Genomic DNA, 20,771 nt, shown 5'->3' on the forward strand with positions numbered 1-20,771 from the left:
AAACAATTTGTAACAATTTTGCCACCAAAATTGAAATTTTAACACTTAGTAAGCACAACCTTTACCATTTTTGTGCCAGCTGGATCTGAGGACATAACTGAATCTGAACAAAAGTTTATATCAGACATCGCCAGCATTTGTCACTAAGGTTTTATCATTTAGAGTGGGTTTACACTTCATATTTCATTCAATACTTGTTTCTCCACACTTTTCCCAAGCTTGACAATGATTAACACATTGAAAATCAAGCCTAAGCCATTTCATGTAAATCACAGCTCAGTGTAAAACAAATATCGTCACAATGGCCTTGGTGTGTGGGGGAGTGGGGTGGGGCGCAATGCACTCTTCGAAGTGTTTTCGGCAAGGAAACAAGTAAGAAAAGGTAGAAGATATCTTCAAATAAAGTTTAGTAGCTAAATTCCATGTGTTCTTCATGATTAAGGTCTACTTTTATTCGCATAACTATTTCAAAGTTCTGCGCAAATCATTTTTCACTAACTTTTCAAAAGTAAGTGGTGCTCACTCAAGCGGAAATATTTTTTGACAATTATATCGTCATTTGCTTAAATGGACCTGTACCAATGTTAAAATGTGGAAAAATCTTCAGGATATTACAAATTAATAGTTTTACAGGACTTTTTCTAAGTGTAAACTTTTTTTTGATACGCACTGTATAGTATAGTGAAGTCTCTATTCTGGAGGACAACTCCAAAGGGAATACTACCAGAAGTGGTTTCGAAGGGGTTGCCTCAGTAAGATGATCTCTGGGGAGACAAATACGTGAAAAGACCTCCACCAGGGCCTTACAAAGAGTTACGATCGATCCAATCAATCGTAACTCTATGGAAATCTATCAGTGTTATATTTTTTTTCTATACAGGAAGCTTGTAAAATGTCCTTTGTTAACAAACGAGAACACACCGAATTGTCAAGAAATCAATGAAATTAGGGATGTACATTCGTATCGAGAACAAATTTTGAACAAACATGTATGTTATATGTTGACTTTGCTGGCTTTCTATAGTTGCGATTGATCGGATCAAGGCAACTCTTTGCAAGACCTCCACCAGGTTAGATGCGTTCTTCCGTGTGCGTAGAAAAAAAAATTGACACCTCGCAATTTCCCAATTCAATGATATCTTTATTATATATGCCCTAAAACACTATGTTCTGTCAAATAAGTTGATGCCATATTTATGTGAAACATGTTAACGTTTCGATGACCAGGCGGTATTCTTTGCAGTGATGTAAATTTTGGTTTGCGCACAAATTAAGGCATGATAGTAATGAATGAATCCAAATGTCAATGATGTCATTTTCTTACAAGGGTTGTATTAAACTCCACTTCAAAATACTTGTTTTTTTTTTTTCACTGTATTTGTTTAATAAGGGCATTTCACTTTTAATTATAAAGTCAATTTCATTGAGAATGAATTAGCAAATATGTTCACTAACTCATGTAGGATTTCGACCACATTGGCGTCTGGATTCATTCATTGCAGTCATGCCTTACTTTGGCGGAAGTCAAAATTTACATCACTGCAAATAATACCTATTGATGAGCCAAGCGTGAAAACACAAAACAAATATGGTATCAAAATATTTGGGAGAAGACATGATTGTATGTTCATGAATATTTGTTCCATTGAATTTGGAGTTGTGAGATGTCAATAATTATTATTGTTTACTCACACGGTATATACGAAGATTTAAATTGTATAAGGGCAATGGCTACTATGGCGAGGAAATTCAAAGTGAGAAGGCGAAAGGATAGGACGTTGATCAAGACTTGGCTTGGTGATGACGAAGAGATACGTATACCCCTTTCATAAACCCCATTAAAATGAATTAGGCGGCTAATAGCAGCATAATTTGGTCGTAAAATTGGAGGAGGACAAGAGTTATCCGCATTACTCTGATGCTGCTATTATCCGCATAATAGCAGCATCGGGACAAGATTTTGAGTTTATGAACGCATTTCCAAATTATGCGGATAATTGCCATGGTGCGGTCACAAGGTCACCCTTTTCCAACACAACCGCATCGGAGGGGGCGTGTCCAGTTGTCATGGCGATTATCCCCCTTTTTCAGGACGGGCGCTCGTAAAAATAATGCGGCTTATTTTCGGAGTTTATGAACGCAATTTTTATTGAATTATCCGCATTACTCTTAGGCGGCTAATTGGAGGATAGGTTTATGAAAAGGGTAGTAGATGATGATACAGTCACACAACCGAATGTTGACCGATGGATTGTATGGAATTTGTAACTGACTATAGAAATTGGCCTATCTTGAATCGATTTCGCCAGTGTGTCACTGTCAAACGAAATTCAAAGATGTCATCGAATTATCAACGCAATGATTTGAGGCAGTTTAGCACGCATATTCTGGAATCATGAAAACTGCAATTCCCGATAATATTGTTTATGATTACCAATGATTTAAATAGAAGAAAAATATAAACTCCTAGTGGTGTTTGATTTGTTAAATATTTCAGTTGTGAAAGTCATAAATGGTCTTTGATTTCTTAAATATTTCAGTTGTGAAAGTCATAAAAGAGAAGGTGCACCTAGACACTATGGACATTTTTTTTAATTAGGGTTCATACATGTAGTTCAAATTATGATACGTATTCGGTTATTAGCAGGAAACGTTTTGAAGTTGTTTTATCCATTCGTAGGATTTTTAATAGTTTTGATAGTTATTGACAGCCTGCCTTTATGAAAATATGTTTACAATCTTTTCTTCAGTGTTGATTATTACATGAAGTATTCGATTATCATGTCATGTAAAGTATGTTTTCGGGCCATTTCCATTTTTCATAATAGATGAAGATATTTAAAGCCCAAGTAATCCCTTCTTGTATGACCTATGGAAATGACCTCTTGATTTCAAATGTTACTTGTATATTTAATAATATCTCATGTTTATTTTTATTTGTAATTCATGTTCAATTTAGTTTTGTACTGCGAGACGTGCTGTATTTGATAAAATCCATTTTTATCCGATTTATTCAAAGGAACCAATATTGATATTGAGGCCTATGACTAGCTGTCCTTGACTTTTGTGTGACCTACTCCCCCCCCCAAAAAAAAATAAATAAAAGAATACATCAGTTTTCATACGGGGGGGGGGGTATTTTTGAATTTTGTAATTTTAGGATTTTAATCTGTCGTCAGTCAATTGCAATTTTTTTTTTTTACTTGCCAGAATTAATATGTGCACAAGACTGTATAATGTATCCTGATTGACATTCTTGCACTGTCGTTTTTATACGGTTAAAAAATTATATTATACATCATACATGTACATGTTATTAGTTTGTAACACTTTGTCGTCGGACTTTTGTCATGTATTCATTTCTCACATTAAAACCAGTCAACTGAATTAAACTCTCATATCTTTACAAACAGCTAAAATAAACACTTACATGCCGAAAATTTTTGAGGAATCTGTATAGCCTTTCAAATTTCTTATTAGCAGTACACCAATTTGTAATCAATTCTCTTCAATATGATTTTCAATTGAAAAATATATGAGGTTTTTCTGCTGACAGTTATTTTTCCAAGGATTTGTTTTCACACTTTTCGAAGAAGGACGTGTTCCAAGTTTAAAATACACTCCCTCTCAATTCGAGTCCTCCATTTTCTAATTTGCGATTTGTATTCAATTCTCGTATAAAAATTATCTCCGTAGTTAATTCATATTTTTCTATTACTTTCTTTTATAAACTTATAAAAGCTCACCTGAGCGTATAATCTGAATTATTCACACCCGAGAACTCACCAAATTACCTGTGGTTAATCAATAATGAATTTGATATCATTCGAAATGCAACTACTGACATTTCTCTCAGCAGATATCTAATATCCGTCTCTATGGCAATGATGTACTCGTTCAGGAAATTTGCACCTTTTGAAAAAAATCAATTATAGAAAATAAAGGGGCACATGCAGACCTTTTAACATGATTAATTTGTAAATGGTTGGGAGAGACGAGCGAGGTGAGAAAGAATATGTACGGCATTTACGAAGCACAGAGGAGTAGGAAGGAAAGATGGATGTTGTGACATCTAAATGCTGGTGGTGGTTATTGTGAGATAAGTGTGTGGAATGAAAGGGAGGATGCTAGGCCGATCGCAAACATGGCAAATGAGACAGACTGATGAGAGGGAGAGAGAGAGAGAAGGGGGGGGGGGATAGGAATGAGTGTGTCTTTTTACTTATGTGTGAGATGATATTGCATGTGTGTGAGAATTCTCACACACATGCAATATCATCTCACACATAAGAAGGAGGGGAGTGTGAATGCGTGTTTCCGTGGGCCGAGTAATCTAAAGCGACTGACGAGACACAATCATGAAGGTCCGTGGTTCGATACCCTGCCACGGCACTTATACCCTCGACGATGTCGACAGTGCTCTTTTATCCTTCATTCAAACAAATGGAATCGACGGTGCTCTTTTATCCTACGTTCAAAAGAATGGAAATGACAGTGCCCTTTATCCTACATACAAAATGGAAATGCTACATGTACATAATGTATATGAATTGGTGGTAACCATGCAAGGCCCTCGGAAGCGGGGGTGCTGAAGCACCCCCAAGATTTTTCCAGAGGTTGCTTCGTGTATTGAATTCTCATTTTCCATGACTTTACAGGAGTGGCGTACCTCGAGAACCTCGTCGTAAGCATAAAAAGGTCGAACATTTTGTTGCCAACAAAAACATTACGAAAACACATTAAACAGTCAAAGGTCACTTCCATTCCAAAAGCATTTTCCTTCCCGTAGGATTTTTATTGACCAGTGATAAAAAAGAGCTCAAAGACCACCATTGTCTATTGTTTTACCGAAAAACTCCTTAAAACCCTAACAAAATTGCTACCTTTTAATCTAATTTTTTTTTTTTTTGAAAAACGGAGGTCATATTTTCATTTCTGTATTTTTTATTTTGCTTTACATTGTTTAAGATGAAAAAATATATATATATACAATGCAACCCCCCCCCCTCCGATTTTCATTCCGGACTTGAACCAATATTTCCACCAAGCACCAATTATCATAACTAACATGATTAATGGCGCTTGCAACATTTGAAAAGATAAAGATATTATATATCAAGTATTGTCTGGAGATAACTGTGGGGAAATATGAAAAATCTTTTGGGACCAGTTTGGTTTCCAGGCAGGGGAACTGTCATCACAAAGGAAGGGGGATGGGGGCACCTTTCTCCAACACAAAAGCACGTATAAGGGTAGACGGATACACTACAAATGAATTAAAAGTAATATACGCGTTAACAAATTAAGAAATGCAAATACGACTCTAAGCATAGTAGCATATCGATATAAGAAAAAAAAATTGCCATAGACAAAATGGCTCTTTTCTTTCTTGATGTACAATCTTCATACTCGATCGCCAGAAATAATAATATTGTTAGCTCTATTAGTTTAGCGATTCTTGTATTTAGGCATGATATTCAAATTCTCATAACTTTTTATTCTATTATGGATTTTTCTCCAACCTTAGGAAATAATTAATTTTCTGCTATTTTAACGATGACCTTTTTGTCAGGTTGAACTATCCCTTTAAGTTAATTTGATTTGAAAAAAAATATTACTAAATTAATGTAACTGATATAAAATCAGTGCTAGACAGTTCAGTGACGTAGTGAGTCAAACATTTCGAGGGGTTTACAATGTACATAAGGCGTATCGGCTAGCGAAGCGAGAGAGCCAAAATTTCGAAAAATTCTCACAAAAAAAAGATTTGTGATGTATAAAATCACAAAATAATATCATATTTCAGTTTTCTATCGGTTTTTGGTACTTTTCTCACTTTTTGTTGGTCGTTTTCTTTTAATTCTCATAATTGCAACACGATCGCCCATTTTAGGATATATACATGGTCATAATTCATAAATCAAAGCAGATAATACGTGTAGATGATGGGAGGGGGTAGGGGTGGGGGCGATCGCCCTTCCCCTCCTATTGCAATGAAAATATTGGGAGGCAAACATAATATTCGTCGCCATACTCTAGACAACTTGAAAATAATGTATGATATGAAATACAAATATCTGATTATTTTTTTCCTTTTTATTTTTGTTGTAAGAAAACATTATAAAGCCATTTAACTGTACACAGCAATGCTACTAAAAATAGATCTTTAATTGAATTCAAAAAAATAATATAATATTCGAAATTGTTCTTCGGCGGGCATTGCTGTATTGCAATTCGACGCATTTGTTTGCCCTCCCCCTTCCGAAACATGGATCATCGCCCCCGTCATTATTTGTCATCCTTTATCGAATACTTGTTCAAACCTATAAGTCTCTGTCAACCACACTACCTTCTTACATTTCTTCATTATTTCAGCAACAAAGATCTACTTACTCTCTTCGTTCTACTCCTGCCCCTTCCTATGTAATTCCAAAGTCCAGAAAACAGGCCGGTTTCAACTCCTTTCAATCTCTTGCCCCCCCCCCCCCCCGTCTTTCCCTCCATCTCTTCGAAACCTCTTCAAAAAACATCTCAAAACACACTTATACAGTGCGTATAAAAAAAAGTTTATAAATTTGTAATATCCTGAAGATTTTTCCACATTTTAACATTAGTACAGATCCATTTAAGCAAATGGCGATATAACTGTAAAAAAATATTTCCGCTTGAGTGAGCACCACAAAATGATTTGCGCAGAACTTTGAAATAGTTATGCGAATAAAATTAGACCGTAATCATGAAGAACACGTTGAATTTAGCCAGTGAAATTGATTTGAAGATATTTTTTGCCATTTTTAACTTGTTTCCTTGTCCAAAACACTTCGAAGAGTGCATTGCGCCCCACCCCACTCCCCTTCACACCGTGGCCATCGTGACGATATTTTCTTTACAATGAGCTGTGATTTACATGAAATGGCTTAGGCTTGATTTTCATTTTGTTAATCATTGTCAAGCTTGGAAAAGTGTGGAGAAACAAGTTTTAGATTGAAAATAAAATGTAAAGCCACTTTAAATAATAAAGACTTAGTGAAAAAAAAATGCTGGAGATGTCTGATATAACCTTTTGTTCAGATTAAGTTATGTCCTCAGATCCATCTGGCAAAAAAAAGGTAAAGGTTGTGCTTACTATGTGTTGAAATGTCAATTTGGGTGGCAAAATTGTTACCAAATGCTTGAATGTATCCGTTTTATTTCAACTGACTAAAAGTGCAAGGGAAATATATGAGAAATGTTTCGCAGGGTAAGTTTGATTTCGCCCTTTCCCCTTGACACATCGCGAAATTATGATCATTATGAGCATTTCTGCGCAAACAGATTTCTGCGAGCTTTACAAAAATTGACAGAGCTCACTCAAGTGTAACATTCTGTCAAAACTTTTACTCTCATTGGATAAATGAGACCCAAACCAATTATTGTATGTGAAAAAAGTTTCCCACATGTTGTATATTTTTTGATTCCCAGGGCTTTTTCAAAGTGTAAACTTTTTTTTGATACGCACTGTATAACCATAAACCCTAACTTGTCTTATGCAATTAACAGCGCTTTGTATCCTCTGGAAAAAGCGCTATATAAATCCAATCATTGCTATTATTATCCTTTACCTATCACAACATAAACAATAAGAAATCGTTTTCTCATTAGAACTCAATGGTTGAGTCAAATAATATAAAAAAAACAGAAGGCCTCAATAAAAACTAGAAGACAAAGAGAACTCGTGGCGGTCTGGATTTTTCCCCCTTAATCCGACTGATCGGTGAAAGTGTTTAAAGGCTGCACAATATAAATACGTTCCGGTCATATTGAGACGTGCCCCCTGACCCGTTGACGTCATACTTATGAATAAATTCATATAAAATCAATGATGCACATCTGAGAATTATTTTTAAAATGAATGGAAATTGGTATTATTACTGCTTCAGATAAGCAGTTAAGTAGTGTCATTTGATCCTTTTAGCATTTTATGGGTACTTTGTTAGTTGCCCAAGAATACCTATCACCGCTGTTGCTGGAGCCAAGTTTCAGAGAAAAAAAAACGCAGAAAAACATTTTTTTTCATATTTTCGGGAAACTATGGATATTTGAGGATCTATTAACGACGAGGGTATGAATTATGTTGTTATTAACACTTTTGGGGGGTTTTAGCAAATCTCATGAGCCCCTATAAGGTACAGATACTAGCGTATTTTGCAATGACATTCATGGAGTCAGCCAGGGATAACTTTCACTTTTCTCCTTTATCAAATAAAGAGGCGAATTAAATCATTCCTGAATGCAAAGTCCACAGTCTAAACCTCCCTTGAAGTTCATTTGCACAACCAGTTGTCTTGTTACATGTATCATGTACATGTATCATGATCCGCTTTCAACTTTTGTGTTTTCTTTCATTTTTCCTTTGAACTGAGTTTGTGTTTAATCACCAGGTCAGCCTTTCGACTTACTAAGGTAAGGACTGTGCATCCTGTGTGATAATATTACGAAGTGTTGCTGTATGCGATGGGGATAATATAGATTTTCGTTTTCTTTCAACACGGCAGTAAGAGTAATAGAACAAAATTATCTTAGGAAAGAATCGAGTTATGCATGGGTATTGCCATGTTTTAAGAGCAAGCAGTATACATGTAGTGTGTATGCCAGCTCGTTAAATGTTGTCACTTTGTGATAGACCCCAATAGACCTATTGTTTTATTTTTTATACACCGTGCCAAGCAATGGAGCAGCTATTTATCGACAATTTCGAGAATTTTATTCATCACTGAACATGTTTAATTAGGAATTGTCTAACAATTTTTTGTTCAATGAAGAGGGTCTTTTTTGTTGAAGCAATACAGAAAATGAAAATATAGATGCAAACAATAAAAAGGCCACATAAATTGTGAGTGAGTGATACCATCAACTCTCTCATTTGCACGTAGTGCTTAACTAATTTGTGAGAGATAAGCAGAAATCTCAATGGTCATAACTCTTTTATTTCAAATCTGATTTTGATGATTTTTCATTTTTCAGGGTTATGCTTGTTTAATTTTTCTACAAACACTGTAAAAAAATGAAGTGATAATTTAGCACATCCAGTGCAACTGCACTACCAGTGCTGATTTTGTAGTTCAGATTTAAACTAGAAAACCAGCACTCGAACTGCAGTCACTATACAAGCACTGTATGTGCTAAATTAGCACTTCATTTTTTACACAGTGTAGGGTCGACTCAAATCAACATTTTTCTGGGTTGTGCTTGACCTTCATCTTTCCCTCGCTGTAAAAAATGATGTGCTAATTAAGCACGTACAGTGCTTGTATAGTGACTGCACTACGAGTGCTGATTTCCTAGTTCATATCTAAAGGGGTGGTCCAGGCTGAAAATGTTTATATCTTAATACACAGAGTAGAATTCACTGAGCAAAACGCTGAAAATTTCATCAAAATCGAATAACAAATAATAAAGTTATTGAAGTTTAAAGTTTAGCAATATTTTGCGAAAAACAGTCGTCATGAATATTCATAAGGCGAGCTGATGATATCACATCTCCACTTTCCGTTTTCTTATGTTAGTACATAAAATCATATTTTTTTCATTATTTCATACTTGTGTGAATAATATGTCTCCCTTATAATGAAATAAGTTGCAGCAATAAATATCTAATGCACTAAATCAGTTGTCAATCCAATGTGTTTAGTTCTTATAGGAAAAAAGTTAATAAACCTAATTTCATATAATAAAAAAACAAAAGAACAAGTGGAGACGTGACATCATCAGCCCACTAATGAATATTCATGACGACTGTTTTTACAAAATATTACAAAACTTTAAAATTCAATAACTTTGCTATTTGTTGTCCGATTTTGACGAAATTTTCAGCATTTTGCTCAATGAGTTCTACTGTATTTATTAAGCTATAAACACTTTCAGCCTGGACCACCCCTTTAAACAAGACAATCGGCACTCATAGTGCAGTCACTTCGAGCTGCACACATTTATAAGGAAGGTTGAAATGAGAATTGGTCAGGACTTCAAAGATAAGAATATCAATTGTGTTCCATCCCCAATAATTATGTTTTCTTTTTCCCAGTCTACCTCTTTATTGAGCCAAATAATATCACTTTTTTAAAATCAATATTCTCTCTTTTCCGTATACAAATATCTTGTACACCCTCCCCCCATCTCTCCCCCACTCTCTCTCTCTCTCTCTAACGTTTACATGTCTTTAATTAGAGTGTGATATCTCTTTTCTCTCTCTCTCTCTGCCCTTTCTTTACAGTTATCACCCTTATTCATTTTAATTCATTTTATTATGACGTCTGAATTCAGCTCAATAGTAGAGGGCGCTGTTTGTGAAGAAGCTCACTGTGAATCGATTACCGACGTCACGTTCTATGTGAAGGAAAAGAAGAAACTCTGTCATGACTGTGCTTTGAAAAAAGAATGCATCGGAATAGTACGAAGAGGTGAGCCTAATCTCTTCTGTCAGGAACATAACGAATCAATACGTTTGTACTGCAGAACACATAACGTAGCATTATGTTATCCATGTGCGTTGACAGATCATCGCCAACAACAATGCGTTCATGAGGATATCATGATCGCACTGAAGAAAAATAGAGAAGATCTCAGCATTCTAAAGAATAGAGCGATTGATAAATCAGAGATATGTCGCATCTATGGGAATGAGATTCATAAGACCAGACAAGCCAAAGACCAACATTTACAAGGTATTCAGAATGATGTTGATTCCGAAATCGAAAACGAGATCGAAAGAGAGACAGCCAGGGAAAGGGAAGATGCTGATAAAATCGACAAGGAAATTGATGGGGAAAATGAGCAATTGCAAGAGGAGATTCGAAAGCTCCAGGATAAAATTGAAAAGAACAATGAGAAGAGAGAGAAGCGGCACGAAGAAAATCGTTTAAATGCAGAGAAAAGACGACAACCGATAACTGATAAACAACACATTATGCATGCTGACATTCAGAAGATCGCTCAAGAGATCGAGAGAAAGATTGGAGAGCTTGAGAAATCGTGGCAAGACGACACCAAATCAGCAGAGAAAGCAAAAGAGACACTAGACAGAATTCTTGAAGATGATAAAAATATTGTAATAGATGGACATCGCGTGAGTGCATCAGTGAGTGAGGAACTAAAGAAGCAACTGAAAGAGGGTGAGGTGAAAGAAATAAATCGTGTTGTATCTGGTGTGAGGTTTGTGAAGGGTGTTGGGAGAGAGAAGTATGATGGAAGAATCGATGGGTATGATGGAGAGTGGAAGCTCATTGATACAATCAATGTCACAGATAAAATCATGTACCCTTGGATTGTTGGATGTATAGATGAAGATAAGGTGATGATCACAGAAGCACGGATTGATAAAGGAGATACGTACATGTTAAATTTGAATAGTAAAACCACACAGGGAGTGATCAACGGTAGTGATACATCATATATAATCTCATGTGCAGTACTGAATGATGACAAGATAGTATGTGGTAGATACATCAAAGGTTGTACAGGAGACAGTCTACCTGGGTGCATCAGTGTATACGACAGACAGTGGAATCACATCAGTGATGTCACAATACCTACAAAGACGACGAATAACGATGCAGGGTTGCGCGTTTTTTTTTTTTTTAAGGATGTTTTATTATATTCTCTCAAATCAACATACATGTACATAATCAGATTCTATAAACAATTTGTACAAACTATTTGAAACATAATTATAAAGTATACAATAAATCCATTACAATATAATTATACAACTTATACATCAAACTTAAAAAATACTAGAAATTAATATACTAATGCGTTTCAGCAATTACAAAATGAAATATTAACAAAATATATGACATGATCAGAGAGAAAAAAGATAAAAATGTTGTTCCACCTCCCACCCCCCCTCCCTCCCCTCCGTCCCCAGGTTAGGAGCATTCTCCCCTTTATGCCTATACTCTACATGGAAGGGAATGCAATTCTCCGTATTGGTTTTTTTCTGTGTTTTTATTTATTTTGTTTTGTGGCTTTGTCTCTCGTATATATACCTTTGCCTCACTCTCCCTATTTATTCTTTTAATTAAGATTTTCCCATTTCCTTAAATGAAGAGACATCTTGCCTCTACCTAGCGCCAGCCTTCTTTCTTCCCATTCTTCTTCTTTAAATTTCCTTTTAATTTCATCCATGGTTATATGTGCACCCTTTTCCCTCCCTTTGAAGATTAAAAATTTAACAAAGATTAAAAAGTGATTGATTAAGCGTTCTTTTCCTTCGTCCTTTAATTCTACCCCTACAAGAATTTCCTCCCAGCTTAAATTACCCGTAGAAATAAAACCAAACATCTCCTTACAATTATCCCAAACCAGACAAGCATATTCACATTCCAAAAAAAGATGGCGGTATGTTTCCTCCTCTTTTTTACAATAACAACAAAGGTTATTTTGTGAGATTTTAAAACGGAACAAGTGATGATTTGTGTAAGCAATGCCGTGTAACATTTTAAACTGAAATTCTCTTAATCTACTGTTCAGAGTACATTGTCTTGGTCTCATAAAAATGTGTTCAATCTTTTCATAAGAGAAACTATATTTGTTTTTTAACCTTTCGAAAACATCAGGTATTGAGAAGTTGCATTTCATAAAATTTGCATAAACGTTTTTAGATACTAACTCCTCCATTGACAAAATTCTTTTTCCAGATATAAATGATATTTCTTCCCTAAGAGAAGCCTCTTTGCTATCTATTTTCATATTTCGTTTCCAGCTGACTGGAAAAGTTTTATAAATTGACTCTATCAGATGAAAATCATTTATGTTTAAACCCTGTCTTTGGAAGTACGAAAATGGCCTTAAGTTTCCATCATAATCCATAATATGTTTCAATCTGTAAATATTTTTTTCATATATTTTTTGGTTAAATATGCATTTCCCTTCAATTCGTACAAATTTATTGTTAAAAAATATCTCATTTCCTTTAAATGTTTCAGATTTTAAACGAAAATCCTTCGTCTCTATCCATACTTCTAACAAATCTATATAAAACTGCGGCAATGCTATCTCCAACAATCCAAGCAAGTAATCACATGAAAATATAAAATTTCCTCCCAAATGTTTTGTGGCATAATAGAAATATTGTTTCCATTTCATTGTATTATTTTCTTTTAGTCTTTTTATCCACATAACTCTCTGTGCCTTTATTAACCATTGAAAATTCATCATTTTCAAGCCACCTTGATGGTAATCTAAGTACATCGTTTTTTTGTTAATCTTATTTCTGCCACCCCACAAAAAAGTAAAAGTCAACTGATCAAGCTCAACATAAACCCATTCTGGAATTGGTGTAAGAGATGCCACATATATGAATTTTGAAAAGATAAACTGCTTTAATAGTTGTATTTTGCCCATCAAAGTTAAATCTCTTTGCTTCCACCAGTTTAACAACTTCTTTATTTTACTTAATATTTCTTTATAATTCAATCTTTCTTTTACTTCTACATCTAAAGAAAAAAATACACCGAGAATCTTTATAAAATCCACCTTTTGGCCAAAAGATAAATCATATGATTTTCCTTGGGAGGAACCTAATAATAGAACCTTCGTCTTATCGTTATTAACTTTGAGTCCTGACACTTTTCTGAATTTTTCTAAAATTTCTATTACTTTTCTTACTGAATCTAGATCTCGGGTTGCGCGTTGCAATCGATCATGATGGGATGATAATCGCTGCTGAATGGGGTCAGTCTGCGATATACGTCATCAACCCAGCTAATGATGAGATTGTCAATACCATCACGTGTAAAGAGAAGATAGTAATGTACGATGTGCTGTCATCAGGTCACATCATCGCTCGACCTTCACCACCTGATCGCAGAGCACTCATCATTGAGAGAGAGGGTGATCATAGGGAAATCCCCCACAGTGACGTCATCTTGAATGTGTGTATTGATCGTATGACAGACGACCTCTACGTCGTGACATCAGATGATGAGAACAAGACGTGTGTGATTGATCAGGTCATGAGTGAGGGTGATATGAAGAAGAGAAGGGTAGCATCATTCCCTTTATCAACTAGACCGGGGAATAGATATAATCACCTGTTAGGATCTCGAGTGATGATGACGTCATCAGGGAATATTATTGCTTGTGATAGGGAAGATATTCTCATATTCAAAAAGCTATTTGTCCTCTAGATCCATGAGAGTGTTGACGCGGTATTGCGACCCGGAATGTGAGTTAATCGAATTATTCGCTCTGTAGAAACAGGTTGATTTAAGTGCGATACGTTTTTTTATTCCGGAAAAACCCGTTTTTAACCATTTTCTGAATTGTACACTTTATACCAGATTAAAACGTTACCTTCTGAATAATGGTTGTTATGTATCTGCAGAGCAGCGTTTTATCACTTTAAATATGCATTTCATTTCTCCCTTCACCATGTGATCAGATATATAGTTATCAACATAATCATCATAATATAATGCCTGATTATAGGCATTCATTTAATATGTATAACGTGCCACCTGTATCAAAGCTATGATGACATAATGAATCAGTTCGTGATCCCTCAAACGAATTTCAGTCTCATCCTTATTCAATAGTGAAAAGGAAATTGCATGGCGTGTTTCACTATGATAACCGAGTGCAAATAGAGGAACTATCGTAAAAGGATTGGTTTATACCCTGGATCACATTTTACTTCTGAAACTTACACCGTGTTCACACAGTGACTCGGCTCGGGGGTTCGTCCTGCAAGCCGTGCTTGCTTAACACGGTAATTTTATGTTTTTGTCAGTGTGATCCGCGAATCGTGTCGAACAACGCCTTTTTTGATCCGCCGAAATCGTAGGTTTAAACCCCCCGAGTCGAGTCAGACTTGCCTATTTTTTCATGCGTAAACAGAAAGCCGTGTCGAACCCGCAAAACCTAGGTCAAATACAGCATATCCGGTATACGTCTCTTCTACTTTCGTTCGTGATCCCAGGGCCGTGTCGAATTCGCCTTTTCTGTTTTAGTATAAGCGCGATCACAGTTGCCGTTTTCGCAGCGTTCGACCCTGCTTGAGGATTCAACACTCAAGCTGAGTCGTGTGAAAACAAGGTATAAGTTTTATAAACAACAAAGAAGGTTTCTCATTAACATCCATAGAACGCATTTTAAAAAGAAATTGTAAATTATATATCATGTACATATTAATAGACTGAACTTTTTTTTAGACTTAATGGCCATGCACATACAAATTATTTTAAATCACAGTGTATATAGACTGAATCTGTGCACACTTAAACGATCTTACAACTGCAAGTATATTATTTAAAACCATGCCTGCTTTCATACATGCATGTTGCAAATACGTCACAAAACAATATGTCTCCTATTACTATCATTGAAAAAAAAAATTTGTTAATGATATATATCTGAATGTATGGAGTATAAACCGTAATTGTGTACATTTACCGTCCTTGAAAAAACGAGCACATAATTGTTGTAGAGAGGATAATGGCCATAATATATTGTATGGTATATGAAGCCAGGTTTAAACATTATCCTAGTGTACGGTACCACGTGTAATATAGCTATGATTACATAACCATGATAATGAATCAGTCCTTGTTGCTTTAAATAAATGTTCAATGATATTCTTATTCAGCAATGAAAATGAAATTACATGATGTGTTTTTTTCTATTATCCCGAAAGTAGAGAAACTATTCTAAGAATGACATCTTCACACTCTGGATCGAATACTGTCTGGAACTGACTCTCATATAAGAAAAAAAAGAAAAAAAATAGAATAGTCCCTTATTTCTATCTGTCTATCTCGGAAAGTTAGTAAATAAAATGAATAATTTAGACCATCAAACACACGCAAATTATTAAAAAATTGATTGCTGTAGCTAAATGCTCATTAATTTTGCATGTTAGCTTGTCTGTATTTATGTCCAAAATCATATAAAACTATTAAAAAAAAAAATCCCGAAGTATAACGATGCAGCTACATAGGAATCAACCCCCGGAATGATGTGTAAGATGAAAATTGTCAATAAGGTCTTTGACTGGGGCCAATGGCCGATTAATCGGGATTCGCCGGAAGAGGGGGCTATATTAGGTGATACATTTTAGTAAATTGCACACTGTGCACAAATGTGCTGTACTGTACAGTGTTACTAGAAATTCTTTGAGATTTTCTATAAACAAAAATTACTGGTATATAGTGCAAATTTACCAGATTGAATGTTGGTCACATATAGCTGTGAGACTAGGGAGACATTTTTAGAGTTATGTCTTTTCTTGCTATGACTTTCCATTGACTTGGTATTCATATATGTTTTTAAACACCTTATCTGGCCATCTTTTTATTGTGTCCATGCATTGTTGTTACTATTAACCAGGAGGTAACCTATGATTTGCATATACTTCTCACAATTAATGATCATCTATACATATCTGTTTTAAAAGACGTTCGAAATCAAGTTGTGAAGTAAGCGCTAGTTAGAATACATATTTATTTTTTTCAAACGCAAATCTAATCCCTTTTTATTGTTTTCATATATTACCTTGACTTTTAATCAGGATTTAACCGAGTTAACCGATCATTAACATATACTTTAAACAAAATCATTTTAATTATGTATTTACATATCTGCTTTTGAAGGACGTTCAGAATGAAATTGGTAAACTAGTGATTGTTGGAATATATGTACGCAAAATCTGATCACCTTTTATTGTCTCTTTGAAAAGAATTTGCTTACAAATTTTCGGAATTACTCCTATTTGTTTGAGATCGGTATGCTCGATCTGTAATGAAAATCATAAGTCAGAAAAAAATGGAACCAGTGGGATTCGAACCTGGATCGAGGGTATTTGAATTCCAGTTCACCGTGGCTTAGCCGTTAACCAGAATAGCCTGGTGGTTAAGTAGCTGCCCGGAAAGCAGTAGATGGCAGGTTCGAATCCCACTAGTTCCAATGTCTTCTGACGAGTTTTCATTACATATCGAGCATACCGATCTCAAACAAATAGGAGGAATGCCGAAAATTTGTAAGCAAAGTATAATTTCCTCCTATTAAAGCCTCTTCATTTACTATTTTTATTGTCTCCATAACTTATTTTTACCAATAACCGATCATTTGCATGTACCTTAAACTAAAGTAATTTTGATATTAATACATTATCTGCTTTCAAAATGTGACCGAAAGATAGTTGGCATGTTAGCGAAAGTTGGAACATTAGTCAGTCAAACACAATTTTTTTCCACCACTTTATTGTTTCCATGTATTTTTGTCTCGCCTGCATAGCAGATGGGCGCCGCTTTTCTGACGGCGGCGATGGCGCGCCGCAAAGATTGAAATTTTAGTCAATGTTAAGTTTTTGATGTCATCATAACTTAAAAGTATATTAATAGTTGAGCTTGGATGAAAGGGTTTTCAAGTATTACTGAACATCCTGCTTTAGCTTCAGGCCACATGACCAAGGTGAAAGGTTCATATCAATTTGTTGCGTACAAAAAACGCTCCTCTTATAAGGCATAGAAATGGGACGTTTAACGCACAGTCACTAATACGCGCCGCTGTCTTCGCATCGTGCAGGCAGTCTACGTGTATAGTGGCGGGCTGCTACATTGCGGTGCAGGGGTGTTCAACTTACATATCGTGAGCGCACTCAGCTGCGTGTTTTCACTTCTCCTTTCTCTCCTTTTCTTGTCATTTTTCCTCGCATTAGTTGTTTTCATAAATTTCCCTCTCACTTTCCTTGTTTTCTCACTCCCTTCAGTTTTGTAACTCTTCTTGATCACTTGCATTCATTGGCACACCCCCGGTCAAAAATGGTACGGTCCTATCCAACATACACTCAAGTCGTCGCTGTACGAATAGTGAAACGTGCAAAATTCTTCACGCGCTGCGTTGCCTAGCTATGCGTGTGTACTGTGTACTATACTGTGTACACACAATGCCATCGGCTGAACCCGCCAAACTATAGTGACCAATTGCAAAAGCTTTTGCAAATGTGAAAAGTGACAGAGGTTTTTTTATCCAATCAAAATCATTCTTAGGTATTCGCAATCTACAGCATTTTCAGCAAAATGTCTTTTTTTGATAGGGTCTATTGTGACGTATATATTTTTTTACAACAATGTGAAGTCGCACCAAACGTTTTGTTTCCCGCAGTTGCCCATTGGCTCATGTACAAATGGATTTCCAAAATCATCAAGAAAGGTTCCAAAAACCTCAAAAGTGACAGAACTTTATTTGACTAAAATTAAATGAAAATCATATCATTTCAAGGTGAGAATCTGCTCTATTCTATTCTGTTTTGATAGATCACCTTGTTGACGCGTTTGGGAGATATCTTAGCAAATCCCTCGAAAACGGCGTATTTTCTATTCTCCATAGGGAAATAATTTAACACGCTACGCACTGCAAAAAAGGAGCGCAAACAAATTGATATATTTAGGGTCAATGAACTTAGACCATGTTGGGGGAATCAAAATCGGAATCTTAACCAAGGTTAAGTTCTTTTATTATGTTAACATAATTTAGAAAGTATGTAGACCTAGTTCATGAAACTTAAACATAAGGTTCAGCAAGCATTACTAAAGGTCATTTAGGGTCAACGAAATTTGGTAGTGTTGGGGGCATTTGTGCAATTGTCATCATAAATTCAAAAATTTATGGATCTACGTGTACTTCATGAAGCTTCGACTAAGGGTAATCAAGTATAAATAATTGTTTTGCACAATGATCATGGTCAAAGGTCATTTTGGTCAATTGAAAGAGTATTTTGTTATCATTTGAGTATTTTGTTTTGTGAATAATTATTTAATAGCTGTTCCAATGTCAGCACTGGGCTGCTATTTTTAATCACGTAATGCATGCGAGACTGCCAGAGGCGTTCCACTTATTTTACTATTACACAAGGGGCCCGTTGTAAACAACTTTTGCCACAAAAAAATCTAGCAAACAAAATGATGACATTGAAAATTACACATTAAAAAGTCTTTTAATGGATGTGAAAAGGTCTTACCATTTAGAAAGAAGCTTACAGACTACATTGATAGTATTATTTATGAAACAACAGTCTATCCTGATATCAGTTTCATTTTTGGTTTTGATATTGGTGGCAAACATGATATGTGTATTAATTTCCTATTTTTATGTCTTAAATTCTATATTTTGTACATATTTTATCTCTTTTCATGTGTATATATTTTCGTTTAGTTTTAGTTAACATCTTTACAGTATTATATTTTATTTGTTCTGTTATTTTCCATAGTTAATTATGCTCATTTCATTTCATTTTTTTCAATATTAGTATTTATGCTCTATTCTTTGTTTATATTTGAATATGTTACCATGTTTTATATTTGTGTTTGTTCACGAAGGGCCTCAACGAAAACCAGCTTGTTGCTGATTGAGCTACCCTTCTTTTAAATATTTGAAATAAATAAATAAATAAATAAATGCAAGTTTCAAGAAATTGATTTAAACTTTCAGGCTTTCATAACCTTTGTCAAAGTAAAACAGAAAACAGAATACTATATAGCTGAAAAGAATGATAAGTTGGCACTGCATTTCAAGAAGTGGTCCTTTAATGTAGATTAATGCTTATCCCTCACAAAATTATTGTTTTCTCCATATTCTGGAATATGGATGCCTTTATGTATTTTTTATTTATTGATTAATTCATTTACTTATTTATTTATTCTTTATTTTTTTGCTACTGAGAGAATCGTGTTTGTCCTGTGTATGTGTCGTCTTGTCATCAGTTGAGTAGATATTTTGTGTAGATAAAATATCTTAAGTACAGTAGCTATGAAGTTTTGTTGTTGTTGTATATATTATTTTGTTTTACAATAAAAACATAAATACAAAAAAAAAGTATTTTAATGGCTACATTTTTTAACCAACGGGCCCCCAGGAATAAGCAGACCATTTGCATATACCTTGGGCTTCAGTAACAACTCAGAACGGCGACCGGCTGCTAAGTGGCCTTCCTTCTCGGGCGTCGCTGCAATTGAGGCATCGCCCATCGACTTTTGTAGGAGTCGAGCGGGCTATAGAGACTTATCGGTGGCTGAGTAGTGCCCTGCTGATTACCCATTACTCAAAGCCAAAACTGGGTCAACTCGGGGGAACATTTCTGTTTGGCGTCCGAGCCCTGATCGGCTGACGACCAACCGATTCCTAATCGGTCTCAGACCGGCCACTGGCCTATTTTTATGTAATATCGCCCGTCTGATCTTGAATTTGCCGTGATATGATCGACTGATCTCTGAGCGGCCAGTGGCCGGCGACAGCCGGTGACCGATTGACAGCCTTTGATCTAACGACTTCAATTTTTGACCTAAATCGTTCGACAGCGACCGCTCGACTACGTCAGCTCCCGGACGGCGTCCACCCGGGCACCGAGCGTATTTAGGGCGTCGAGTGAAAAGTGAGCAGTCGCCGCCAGAATTTTAACTCCGCGCTAAATCTTGATCGGTGACCGAGCGATGCCCCCCCAACCAGTGGTTCCCGGACAGCCGCCGTTTGGTGCCCGGGCGGGGGGGGGGGCCACTTACATTGACGAGTGGATACCATGCGCGACCAAAAAAACACGTAAAAAGGATGTCCTTTTCACGATAGGGCACGTTACGTACGTAACGTGATAAGGGTGTCAAAAACACAAAAATAATGAAAAAAGGGTATCTATTTCGCTAGGAAAATTACGTGTTTAGGGTCGAATTTGCGGGGATGGTAAAACAAATTAAAATGTTTTATAAAGGATGTCCTTTTGCCCCAATACTACGTGTTTAGAG

The 20,771-nt window shown here is 35.7% G+C and overlaps 1 protein-coding gene across 1 annotated transcript; it reads left to right on the forward strand.

Annotated features, from left to right (window-relative positions):
* Window positions 1-10,277: 10,277 nt before the first annotated feature.
* LOC121425869 lies at window positions 10,278-14,912 on the forward strand. The gene is made up of 2 exons (XM_041621953.1): window positions 10,278-11,600; window positions 13,657-14,912. Exons 1-2 carry the CDS (start codon window positions 10,286-10,288, stop codon window positions 14,166-14,168), a joined length of 1,827 nt encoding a protein of 608 aa, XP_041477887.1. The 5' UTR covers window positions 10,278-10,285; the 3' UTR covers window positions 14,169-14,912.
* The last annotated feature ends 5,859 nt before the right edge of the window (window positions 14,913-20,771 follow it).

This window comes from Lytechinus variegatus, chromosome 13 (assembly GCF_018143015.1).
Source record: "Lytechinus variegatus isolate NC3 chromosome 13, Lvar_3.0, whole genome shotgun sequence".
Classification (NCBI taxonomy): domain Eukaryota; kingdom Metazoa; phylum Echinodermata; class Echinoidea; order Temnopleuroida; family Toxopneustidae; genus Lytechinus; species Lytechinus variegatus.

What these genes read in the sequence shown, in the direction of transcription:
- LOC121425869 (XM_041621953.1), top strand. Translation starts at nt 10,286, where the DNA reads ATGACGTCTGAATTCAGCTCAATAGTAGAGGGCGCTGTTTGTGAAGAA. An exon ending in GAATAACGATGCAGGGTTGC is followed by an intron (nt 11,601 to 13,656) that starts GCGTTTTTTTTT and finishes TACTGAATCTAG; the next exon opens with ATCTCGGGTTGCGCGTTGCA.